The sequence below is a fragment of the Hipposideros armiger genome, unplaced genomic scaffold (assembly GCF_001890085.2).
Source record: "Hipposideros armiger isolate ML-2016 unplaced genomic scaffold, ASM189008v1 scaffold_1004, whole genome shotgun sequence".
Classification (NCBI taxonomy): domain Eukaryota; kingdom Metazoa; phylum Chordata; class Mammalia; order Chiroptera; family Hipposideridae; genus Hipposideros; species Hipposideros armiger.
The window spans coordinates 298822-311614 of NW_017732354.1; the positions used below are offsets into that span (position 1 = coordinate 298822).

At 42.4% G+C, this 12793-nt stretch overlaps 1 protein-coding gene across 12 annotated transcripts in view; it reads left to right on the top strand.

The window, feature by feature from the left end:
- The window catches only part of ZMYND11 (zinc finger MYND-type containing 11), a 125120-nt gene that overhangs the window by 97899 nt on the left and 14428 nt on the right, over positions 1-12793 (top strand). For 9 of the 12 annotated variants that reach the window (XM_019631531.1, XM_019631530.1, XM_019631536.1 and 6 more), the window contains 8 exons: positions 2650-2727; positions 3159-3251; positions 5171-5258; positions 5959-6014; positions 7113-7190; positions 8035-8153; positions 11829-12036; positions 12416-12484. In XM_019631531.1, the coding sequence (XP_019487076.1) occupies positions 2650-2727; positions 3159-3251; positions 5171-5258; positions 5959-6014; positions 7113-7190; positions 8035-8153; positions 11829-12036; positions 12416-12484 (789 nt within the window). The remainder of the gene's footprint in view (positions 1-2649; positions 2728-3158; positions 3252-5170; positions 5259-5958; positions 6015-7112; positions 7191-8034; positions 8154-11828; positions 12037-12415; positions 12485-12793) is intronic. The other 3 variants (XM_019631533.1, XM_019631535.1, XM_019631541.1) reach the window with 1 other exon arrangement.

The following is a 12793-nucleotide window of genomic DNA, read 5'->3' on the forward strand; positions in this document are numbered from 1 at the left end:
TATACATTTTGCTTGAAGCAGTCCTTTCCAAGATCTTATCACCAGTTTTAATTGCACGTAGAGGGAGAAAAGCTTGAGCAGCTTGGCTCTGAGCACGGTGCAAACATGGCATACAAGCAGGTTAGTGCCCTGTGTTTACCACTTTAGTTCTGTGAGATTAAGGCCCCCCGCCTCACTCTGCATTTGCCATCTGCCAATAGGAAAGAAATGTTGCTGCACATGGTTACACCAGTTGAGCCGTTCATTCCAAAATGTTTGCACAGATGAGACCCAAATGAAAACATTGAGATGTGACATCGCATTACATGTACATCTCTGACTGGAAGCAGGCACTGAGAATGGACCTTTGTCTGTTTAAACAGGAGCAATCTAGTACACAAGTTACCCAACTTAGCAACGTAAAATGGGGCTTTCCTTACTGTTGCAAAGAGTTTCAATATTTTTGTTTCACAGAAAGAATGGCCTAGTTAGGATGCTGCAGCTGTGGTGATTCTCCGACTCCAGCACAGCCCAGTTTTGCTGAGACAGAAGCACTGAGTTGCCTTATTTTCTAAGGCTCTAAAAACAGGAGGTTCCATTCCAACTGACAGTGAATTGCTCCATGGGTTGATGAAAACGTGTTACTGCACACATGTGAAGTACACCGCCCAGGGGACAAAGGGCGTGCTGTGGTAGGGGCATGACGCGCCCATGGCCACCGTCACTCCTTGGGTGACTGCAGATGAGATTTAGGGAACAGTAAGTTGTATTTCAGCCTACTTGAAGTGGTGGCTTTATATTTTCCCTGAACAGTGTGACCTAAAAGGAACGACAGCCCCACAGATAGTGTTACGCGGCCCCTGACCTGATGGAGATTGCTGTTGTATGTGAATTTACACAATTTAGGAGTTAGCGATCAGATTGGTATTAGGGATCAGCAGCTTGCGCACTGTGCCCACAATGTTTGTCAAAACCGAGCATGTAGTTGGAAGCACTTCTCTTTTTCAGGGAATGAAGGTTTCCCAAGAGACAAGAACAGAGCTGCTTCTTGGCCCGCTTAGCTTTCCTCTCCTTACCTGACCGGCTATTTAGTATAGAAAGCAGCACATGGAAGCATGTCCATGTTGCCCGGACATGTGCCCATAGTGTAAACAGCTGTGCCTGTGCTCCAAACTGAGCATCCCCTCTGCACCGCTGTGTGCTGGGGCTTGCGGAATGGCTGTTCTCGTCCAGGGGGCTGTGTGCACGAGGCTCACCGGGGAGCTAGACACCAAAGAGAACCCACAGCCACATGAAAGCCCCCTCCCCCCAAAGAGTATCAACCTGGGGTCAGGAAATGTCGTTGCCTTTTAAACTCCACATCTACACCCTTGGTGCTTGGTCTTGACCAAGTGCCACAACCACCTGACGATTTAACGGATAGAGGGTTGAACAAGCAGATAGCGAGGAAGTTGCAGCTCAGATGCTCAGGGGTGAAGTCCAGCTGCATTTTAACAAGTTCCACCGGCATCTCTGGGTGAGACCAGGGTTGGGAGAGCTGCCCTACAATTGGCATAAATCCAGAAGTTGTGCACAGGTCACACGTAGAGCTGGGTAAGGAGGGACATCGACTGTGTGTGCAGGCGAGAAGTGGAGGTGGGGTCACCTTAGACATGAAGTCGAGGAAACTGTAGTTAAGAAAACGGTTCATTTTCATTTACTTTTTATTTCAGATATTTTAATATTGTGTGTGTATTATCAATTCACTGAAGGTCTAGCTAAGCATTCTCAGTTATATGAGAAATGTCTGTTTCTCCCTTCACTATGTTGAGCATATTAAGATGACTTCCTACATCTGTAGCTCTGCTGGGAGTACTAATCTAGTGGCCTGATACAGTGAAAGCATTCGTTCGGCAGTGGTCCAGACCTTAGTCCTGAGTGTGACCCATTTACGGCCGAGTGTCTGCCACAGGATCTTAACCTTGACTGGACAAAGGAGAACACTTGTCTTTGATTCCTAGCTGTCCAGAAAGAACATAAAAGGTAGAATCCTAGTTTTTTTTCTTCATGTAAAGTTAGGATTTCTGGGAGAAAAATTGAACAAGATAATTAGCATTTTGGTCAGACTTATAGAAATTGGAGCTCTTACTGACTAGATCAGTAGCACTTTAAAGCAGATACGTAGGCATCTACCACTGCAATGTACCACGCAGTCCCTAAGTGACACAGACTTCTTGGTAACCTTCTGTAAGGAAGAAGGATGTCATTTTGAAATTCACCATTCACTCTTGCCAATTTAAAATAACCCTAAAGGACTTCATCCATTGATTTTTATTTTTATTTTATTTTTTGGTACAAGTGATTCAGCTTATGTCATTATTATGTCATCATTATTGTCATTGTCTCTTTTCATCTGAAAATTGGTTTAAGTTTCAGAAATTAAGAAAATAAAAAAATGCATTAATTTTCTAAGGTATTATGTCAAGTACAACACAATACTTTCCAATTCTTGTTACAGTAAATGCTATTTTTGTTATGCAAATTTCAAAGATTTCTCTGTACCACATATGTTGGAAACAGTGCATCTTTTTAATGAAATCTTTGTACACAATCTGTCATATATGGGAGTCTCTTACATGCCTGGAGACTTAAATGACCAGATTTCACATCTGGCCTTTTCTGTTTTAACAGAGCGTCAAGAAGAAAAACGCAAACAAACAGGAGCTGGGCACGTACCTGAGGTTCATCGTCTCCCGCATGAAGGAGCGGGTGAGTCCTGAGGGTGTTTGAGTCCCCTGCAGACTCTGTAAAACTCAGTGACAGAGGAGGGCTCAATAGGTTAGGGCAGCGTGAAGGATGGGGACCTGCTGTCACTTTTCTTTTGTACAGTGAATAGTTCTGTAAAAGGCTTTTAGATTTTTTGTATTGTCTTTATTTTTGAACAGGCGTTTGTTTCTTTAGCTGCATTAGATTAGAAACATTTACATTTTAAAAATTCATTTATCAGAATGAACATTTCTATGGATAATTAGTGTTTAAAATGAACTGGGACTTGCCAGAGTAACTGTTCTTTCTATCAGAACCTCGAGGGTTGTCACATGAAACTGTACAGGGCACGTTCATTTTCTGTTCAGTTTAAAGTACTTGTTTATATATTGATGTAGCCACGTTTAAAACTGATGTATCTAACGACCTTTCAGGCGATAGACCTTAACAAAAAGGGGAAGGACAGCAAACACCCCATGTACCGGAGGCTGGTGCACTCAGCAGTCGACGTCCCCACCATCCAGGAGGTAAAGCCACTTTCCATGTGCCCCAGGCTCACCTGTAGCTCCCGGGTGGCTGGGCGCCATTCTGGTGCCCTACCTCCCTGGGGGTGCCTGGCCCGTCTGTCAGTCACTAAAGCCAATGGGCGGGCGTGGCCAGCACATGCGAGGGCTGCTGCTTTAGGTCTCCTGCCCTTGCTCTGGTGCATGGGCAAGCAACCCATAGACCTTGATCCTTGCTGGTTAAAGGGAATGTGTGGGGCCTGGGCAGTGTAACATCCACTCACAGTCCCTCAGGGGTGGAGTCCTGGGAAACAGTGAAGTGTTAATACTTAATTACTAATTACAGTAAAACCCAATAGAACACTTAGACATGTTTCTAGCTGGGGTTGTGAATTACTAATTCTGTACCTTATGTGTCATTTACAAATTTTAAAATCTTATGGTTGGCCATAAGAGCTTATAGGGAGACCATACTGATTGTTTGAAATTATCTTAAAAGTGTCCTAACGCCCTTCTCAGCTGAGAAAGACTGAAGATGTGTTATTTCAATGGAAGAAAAGGGTAAATAAAGGTTCCCTTAAAGTGGCTGGCACATCCTGGAATGAAAACAAGTAATTTCAATTTCACCTCCTCGCCACACATTTCATAGCCTCAGGCATAATAGCCTCTTTTTCTAAAGTCGAAGGCCTCTGCAGAACGGTGAACCCAGCTGCTCTTCCTACCCACCTCTGCTTCTGCAGCCCCCTCTTCCTACATAGCACCTTCGCTTCGCAGATGCCCAGTCTGAGCCCATTGGCTCCACTAGGGAACACTAGGTGGGTGGGTGGTATCTTGGCAGGTGCTGGCCATGAGCAGAAGCACCTCTATTTTGTAGGGAAAATAGAGGGAGCTTACAGTCCAGACCAACATGCAAGCCATGAAGGTGTACAGCTCACAAATCACAAAGGTGCTTTGAGATCTGAGGTGCAGTTGTCATTGCCTGGGTGTATATTGGGCCCTCTGGGGAGCTCTGGCCAATGCCAATGCTTGAGCATAGCCAAGCCCAGTAGGATCCGAAATCCAGGGGGAGCTCAGATAGCAACATTTGTAGATAAGCCCTGGGACCCTAGGTGACAGATAGGAGGCACCTCCAGCTGGGAGACAGAAAGGTGGGTTCTTAATTATTCTATAGAGGCCTTACTTAGCATTTTAGCATTTAGAGGCTAAGCTATTTTCAAACCTATTTCCTAAAAGTATCACCAGGATAAGATAATGCCCCCTTGTCCTACAGCTAGTTAACTTTGTCATACCCCTGTTCTAAAAATGTGTCCCCCCTCCAAAAAGCAACCACCCTCAAATTTCCTCCATGACCCTTTCCTTTGGCAGCGAAAGGCAAAGCTACAGAGAATCCAATGATAGAAATCCATGACATGTAACACCCCAATGTAGGAGAAAACCTGGCACTGCCTCGGGGCCTAGAGGAACCCCTGGGCCTTTATTTTTTAGTTATTCATAAGTTAGTACCCATTCCCAGCTCAGAATTATACACATATCTTCTTCATAGTATGGCAAAGCGCCACAGAGGCCAACAGTTCCTTTTTTGTTGGTTTTCGATCTTTAGTCTCCTGTGTTATAAAAATAGGCCCAAGCTTTCACTACTTACAACACTTAGCAGCAGCTTTTACCATCACTACAGAGTGAGATGCGCAGGCTGCCAAGTTCACTGTCATGAATCAGCACAGAGGACAGCGGCAGTGCAGCATACCAGATCTGCTGTGCTTCCCCATGCTGTCACGTCCCACTGGCCTTGCACATGGAGCCGTGGGTGTCCCTTACGAACAGTCCATCAGCGCTGGGACACAGGAAGATTCTGCTGTGACCCATGCTCTAACCATGTTAGCGTTAACGCAGGTAAATGTTTTCAGTAGTGACTCTTTTGCCATTTTGTTTTTTGGCCTTTGCAGAAGGTGAACGAAGGGAAATACCGAAGTTACGAAGAGTTCAAAGCTGATGCTCAGCTGCTTCTCCACAACACAGTGATTTTCTATGGAGGTTGAATATTATTTGTTTTTTCTCTTGTGTGCATCTTTCTCCATACCATTTACATTTCATGTTGAAAATATCTTTTATAAAACATTACATTAAATAAATATTGTAATAATCTATAACTAATAATGTTATGGTTTAACTCTTAAAAATATTTGGTGGTCTGGCTTGAATGGCTCAGTTGGTTAAGAGCCACTGAAGAGTGTGAGCTCTGAGCAACAGCAGTTCGATTGCTGGACTGAACTGAGCTGAGCTGCCGCTGAGCTGCTAACAGGTGACAGGATGGCTCAGCTAAAAAAAAAATAATTTGGTAATGTAGTTAGCTATAGCTTACAGAATTCACTTGTCCAAAGCAAAACACTAGTACACTAAATGATGAAAATATTATTCTTTATAGTTTTATGCTGAAACTTATAAATTTAATTGAGAGGCTTCTTAAAAGCATTGTGATTAATTTTGGTTGTTTTCCCATTAATATCCTATCATTTAAAGGTAAAGAAAGAGGCCGCTCTATACCTGGAGAATTAGTGTTGGATGTAAAATTAAAGCTGCTTGTAGAATTTTGGTTTGCTACCTGAACTTTAAATACACATTTTCATTTTAAACGGTACATGTCCACTTTTGTCAAACTGAAAATTTAAATGACTATTAATTATGATCATCTTGTGTTTCCAGAGACTGATAATAGATATGTCTTTTATTACAGCAGAGAGCGAGCAAGCTGACATAGCAAGGATGCTGTATAAAGACACCTGCCATGAGGTACTGTCCAGGCATAGTAATTAAACTCTTGCTATATTCCAAGTTAATTTATTTCAGAATTCCACTCGTCTTATATACATTTTAATTTTGTAATTTCCTTTACGTATAATTTTATTTCCATGTTTGACATACATGGGAAGTAATGCATATAAGGGGGAAAAATTCTGGCAGACTATTCTCAGAGAGATCCTGGGAGATGTAGTTACTAAGTAACTTCTACAAAGACACTTTGTTTGCTCTACTGTAATTACCCTGAAGGGTATAAGTCTCAGAATGCATGCTGGCACCTGGCAGACACTCAATCAGTGTTACCCTCTGTGAATGAAAGATTCAAATTTGAGTTCCTACTAGATTACACAGGCCAAAAAACAACCAAATAACAAAGTTCATATTTATACAATGAATGAAATACGTCTTTAGGAAAAGTGTTTCGTGTGTGGTCTTTTTATTTGAAATCTCCTGCCTGTAACCATACTATCTATCTTTGCCAAAGGGTCTTTTTCTTGAATAAATTTGAAATTTGACTTTCTTTTTATTCATTTAACACATATTTAGTGAGTGTCTGCTATGTGCTGTGCAGCGTGTTAGGAGTGAAATGGTGATGAGGTACTGGCTCCCTGCTCATGGAGCTGTGTATTCTGAAGAGGGAAACTCAGAAACAGAAACTGACAAACTGTGTTTCTGTACAAGTTGTAAAAGAATGTTATGAAAGAAAACAAGGACTAAAATGGAGAACAAGGTGAAGTAAGGGCTGCTGTTACTGGTAGTGGGCCTTCTGTGTGGGCCGATGAGGAAGGCCTTTCTGAGAAAACATTTTTGGGTGCTGACCTGTCACAGGCATCGTAAGGCTGGAAGGCAGAGAGGTCAGACATGCCAGGCCCTGCAAGGAATTTGTCTTCTGTTCCCAGTGCACTCTGGGACCACGGGGAAGAGGTCCAGCATTATTTATTGAAAACTTAAAAATGTAAGCTTAGGAATGAAATTCAAGGCTATGTGTGTACATGAAAGAGAATATTAATTTACATGGACCTATTTGGAATAGTTTAATGCACATGTATTTTTTTATGCAGGCTAACATGGTTGCTTTTCTTTTTTCAGCTGGATGAACTACAGCTTTGCAAGAATTGCTTTTATTTGTCAAATGCTCGTCCTGACAACTGGTTCTGCTACCCTTGTGTAGGTGACATTTTGTGATTTTGGGTTTTACCTCTTAAGTGTATGATGCTCTAAGGAAGTTTACTTCCAATTTGCTTAAAGATTTTAATCCTTCCTAAATGTTTCTTTGTATCGTAGTACATATGGTTTTAATGAGTATAAAACCTTAGACACGGGAAAACAACTTGGGATCCTAATCCATTTCTGACTTTAAAATGAGAAGCTTAAGCATCAACGTTGGGTCCCTTAATATTACAGTGAAGTAGATTTTTGCCTTTCTTCTCATTCTTTCACAAGAAATCTAAGGCTTTATATATGTTTATGGCTGAGTAATTTCCCCTGAAATGACATGATTTCAGGAAGGGTGCTGACAAGAAGCCTGTGAGTGTTCTGGGGGCCCCAAAGGCACGGGAGTCAGAGGCCGCCTGAGAGCAGCCAGTTTTCCAGAAGTTACTGTGCTTCTCAGTCACTTGAGAGTTTCATTAAAATTTGGATCTCTGCTGAGGTGGGTCCGAAGCAGGGCCTAGCCCCTCCTGGTTGTAATGAGCTTGTGAAGCAGTGATGGCCTGCTGTGTGCCCCTGGCACCCACACAGCCGTAGGCATCAGGGACAGTCACAGCCCAGAGTGCTGCAGGCTGCCAGCATACTCTCCTGTCCATATTCCTACTGTTATGCAGATTGTAATCTTTGGGTGTTTCTCTTGGAGGCAAAATGAATCAACCCCAGAAAAAAAAAGTTCTGTGTCTTTAGGAGTTAGAAAATAAATCTTCAACATGATGAATTACACTTGAACAAATAGTTCAGTATTAATGGTATACTTGTATTTAATACTTTAATATGACAAGGTAAAACATTTTATTTCCAGATACCTAATCATGAGCTGGTTTGGGCTAAAATGAAAGGTTTTGGATTCTGGCCAGCCAAAGTCATGCAGAAGGAGGACAATCAGGTTGACGTCCGCTTCTTTGGTCACCACCACCAAAGGTAACCACGTCCCCACGGGCAGCAGTCAGAGCTGAACCTGTGGGAAGCAGCATGAAGCTGCTTTTAAATGGAGGAAACAAATCAGCACATGACTTGACTAGGCAGTTAGTCGAGGATTTCTATAAATCGAATTTCGGGGTATATTTCAGATGTTGTTTACTAAACAAGACAGTTTCAGTCGCTGACACTGTTGAGTCTGACACGTTGATATTGGGACTGAATTCACAGTGGCCATGCAGGGGAAGGTTTCTCAGGATGTGTCCATTTCATAATGTTGTTGTGACATTACGGCTGTTTTAACCCTTTTTTCAAGGCTGTTAAAAAGCCATAGACAAAGTTACCAACTTGGGAGTAGAAGAGTCTCATGCTCGAAGGACGTTTATGAGTACCTCACGTGTGTGTAAGAGTTACATGCATAGAACTGCCAGATGTTTTCAGGCTAGATTTTAAAAGTTTCTGTTGCTGGGGAGATGTATACAGCAAAGTTTAAAAATTTACATTTTCATAATATAAAGACATATGTATCCCAAGGGTAAGAACTAGTTTTATTACTATAAAATTATTGTTGCCTAGTTAGTATTTCATACCAAGCATGCTGACCTCTACTATAAAATTATAGCTCCCTCCTTCATTGTGATGTTAAGGCCTTGAAATTTACTGCACACTGAAAATTAAAAAGTCTAAACTATTGTCCTAAATAATGTGTCACTAATAGCATTGGCTCTAAAAATGGGAATTCAAGTTTTCTGAACTGTCATAGGACTCAGAAATTAATGAATCTAAATAGGAAAAAGAATTCACATGTCATTTTTGAGGGTTGATTGAACACAGATTTTAAAGGGAAGAAATGCCAGTAGTCAGCTAGAGGATCCAAGTCATACTGTGCAAGGATTTCAGTTTACAGCCTATGAAGTGTCTCCTGTCTTTCCTGGGGGACAGTTGTCTTGCGCAGTCGTTACTGGAAGAGAAGCTACAGAATGAGGGGCTTCAGTCCTCTCCGTAGTGAACTTCTCGTTGGTCTTCATTTCACTTAAACAGAAGTTCAGTTACAAGAAACCAGTGGATAGTATAAATTTCAAAAAAAAAAAGTAGTCTTGTTCTTCCCTGGATGCACACTTAACTGACACTGCTTTCATGGCAAGAAACATTAGTTAAGTAATGATACCATAATGCAGAACAAAATGAGTGTCTAATTGTGTGCTTAGTAAGTGGTGATGTTTGAGTCCTGCTCAGTCCTTCACCCCTGCCTCGTTTCAGTCCCTGCGAAGCAGGCAGTGGGCGTGAGGGTAGGCTCGGCCAGATGGCTGGTTCGTAGGCTTGTGTCCTGGTGCCATCATTTTCTGCTCTAGTTCTGGACAAGTTATTTAGTCTCCCTGAGCCTTGTTTCCTCACTTGTAGAAATAGGGGCCTCAGTAGTACCTGTCTCATAGGAGTTATAAGATTTAAAGACATTGTTGTATATAAACACCTAAGCTTGGCGCCTGCCATGTAGCGATACTTAGTAGACGTTAGCATTGTAATACAAATGTGCCAACAGCAGAGGAAAAGTTTGATTCATTTTTTAAAATATCACTAAAACAGTTAGCTTAGAAAAAAACAAGAATTCAACAGTTTTGGGGTTTTTTAAAAAATTTTTTTCAGCTGAACCATCCTGCCACTTGTTGGCAGCTCAGCGGCAGCTCATTTCAGGCCGGGAATTGAACCGGCAACCCAGTTGCTAAGAGCTCGCACTCTCGAGTGAGCACTTAACCAACTGAGCCACTCGGCTGGCCCTCAACAGTTATTTTTTTAAAACCATGCTACCAGGTGAGAATAACTTGACAGAATTTTTCACCTCTATTTTTTCTTCTTTTTATCACTTTTCAAACAACTTTGTAGTATCTTCAACTATGAGTGATGTTTTATTAACACTATGAGTTAATATACTGAATGACATAAATTATGCAGAAAATATTTTAAAGGCATATTTGAGCTAATCTAGTTGTTCCTTAGAGTAAGTTTGTCATCTGTAGGATTAAAATTACAATTACAGAGGCCCTCTACCCCCGCCGCCCCCCCATCACCATCAAACTGCTCATTTCCTGGAAAATTTTATCTAAAAAGTTTTGGACAGATGGGTCTCTAAGGCCTTTATTTTAGAAAATAAAATCTACAATTTTACTATCAATCTAGTCTTTTTCCTTTGCTTTTTCTGGCTGCAGTGTGACCAGTAAGATCTTTAAAGTGAAGGATTTGATGAGGACACACCTTAAAATTTATACTCTATCATATTAGAATATTTGATGTATTGAAAAACTATACAAAAATTAAAACCATCAGTTTTAATTAAGTAGCACCAGGAGCTGATGACTGATAAGGACTACCAGCTAATATGTTTTCCTTAATATTCTTTTTTTTTTTTTAGCCATTGTAACCATTGTTAAGGGTACAGTGGTGTTGAATGCGTTTATACTGTTGTGCTGCCTTCACCACCAATAAATATCCATCATATCTTTACATGTTAGTGGGGGAAAAAAAAGTTTAAATAAATGGTCTCAGACTAGTCCCTTCACCCTCAAAACAACATGCTGCCCGCCCCTGGGCCCTGAGCGCATTGTCATGTGACGCCCCAGGGGGCAAGGCGACTGGCCTGCCGAGTATAAGTGGGGCTTTGCCTGCCAGCAGAGGTGGTTCGGCTGACTCTTCCTGCTCTGGAGCTGGCAGGAAACCCAGGACTGCAAGAAAGAGGGAAACGTTTTGAGTTCATTTGTCCTCACATCAGTGAGCCATTTTGTTCTGCATGTATTCAGAACATCAGGATCAAAAAATGTGTAGGGAAAGCGAAATTAGATTATACCTCTTTTTATTAGACACCCTAAACTGTGGGCATTCTTTGTTTGCCTTTTTCATTTTTATTTTTTGGTAGATCAGGTTGAATACCTAGCGATAGTCTTTAAAACTAAAATCTGATTGTCTACAGTAATGGGATTGATTAAAAGAGAATAGGAATGTACGTATGAACTGCATTGAGAATTAAGTCCCGTGTCAAGAATAGATGTGAATCAATTTTGTTATATCCAAGGGATAAATGGATAAGTTAAGGGGAAAATCCAAGTTTGTCCCAGGTAGTCAGCACTGCTTGTAACAGAATTCTCTCAAAAACCCACTGCTTTTAAAAGTGAACTAAAATACTTTTATTGATTGTCTGGTATGTAATAGATGCTCAGTAGATATCTGTTGACTGAAAGAGTAGATACAATATTCACTCAAGATCTAGAGGCAAGAAACTCTTCCATAAGCTAATTGCCCTCTGTGCCGTTTGCATTAGAGTTTAGAGATTTTCAAAATGTATTTTTGTGGGCATTTTCAAGTGATTCTGTAGTTCTCATCTACAAAGAGCTAGATTTTGAAGAACTTATAATACTCCAATTAACAAGAGGTAACCCTTTGAAAAGCGCTTATGCAGAATGTAGACACAGACTATGACAAGCGTAAGCTGGTTGAAGGAAATAGTGAGCACTTCTATTGACAGCCATTCCACCTCCGAAGCTTTGCTCTGACGCCCACCTACCCCGTTCCTACGTGGTGAGCATGTTCTCCTAGCTGGATCTAGCAGCCACAGTAGGCTGTCCTGTATGGTGGGTGCAGCCCAGCGCCACGTGGGGAGTTTCTAACTACACCTTGAAATGTTGCCAGGGCTTGGATCCCTTCTGAAAACATACAGGACATCACAGTGAACGTCCATCGGCTGCATGTCAAGCGCAGTATGGGTTGGAAAAAGGCTTGTGATGAGCTGGAGCTGCATCAGCGTTTCCTTCGTGAGGGAAGGTTTTGGAAATCTAAGAATGAGGACCGTGGGGAGGAGGAGGCGGAGTCCAGTATCTCCTCTACCAGCAACGAGCAGGTGAGCTGTGTCCCCGAGAAGGACCACCTGTGAGCGTCCTTAGTGCATCTCTCACTGCCATGGCAGGTTCTCATATTTCTCCTTCCTTCCTGTAAACATCTGTAAAGTGCTGTGCAAAGGAGACCCAACCAGTGCAGACAGACAGATAAGCTCCCACAGCCTTGCCCTGACCGTGCCAGCGCGGAGAGCACGCTGCCCTGCCCCGAAGGCTCCCGGGCTCCCTCCGCCTTCATCTGCAGGGGCCGCTGGAAAGGGCAGCTTCCAGGTGGGCGGGGCGAGTCACCCCCTTGTCACCTGTAGGTCCATCGCTAGTGTTTTCACCACAGAAGTGCTTCCTAGTGTCCGGAATAATGTTCTGTTACTATTACAATGCCCACAGCTGAAGGTCACTCAAGAACCAAGAGCAAAGAAAGGACGACGTAATCAAAGTGTGGAACCCAAAAAAGAAGTAAGTTGTGCACTTGACAGAGTCTAGGTGGCAGGAAACAGGAAATATTTTCAAAGTTGTGGTCAGGGCAATTGCTGGGATGTGTACCTGTGTGATGCATGACCATCACTGAGTCCTGTCAGCCAAGTGTGGGCCCCGCCCTCTGACCCATCCGGTGGGGGGTGGGGGAGGGGGCGGAAACTCCTGGGACTGGCGTTTTCTCATACAGTTTTACCCAACACGCCAGTTGGGCCAACATTTTAAAACTGGAGGAAACTATGGTGATGCTCAACCTTTTAAAAGTAAACAACCTACACACATTTTTTTTTT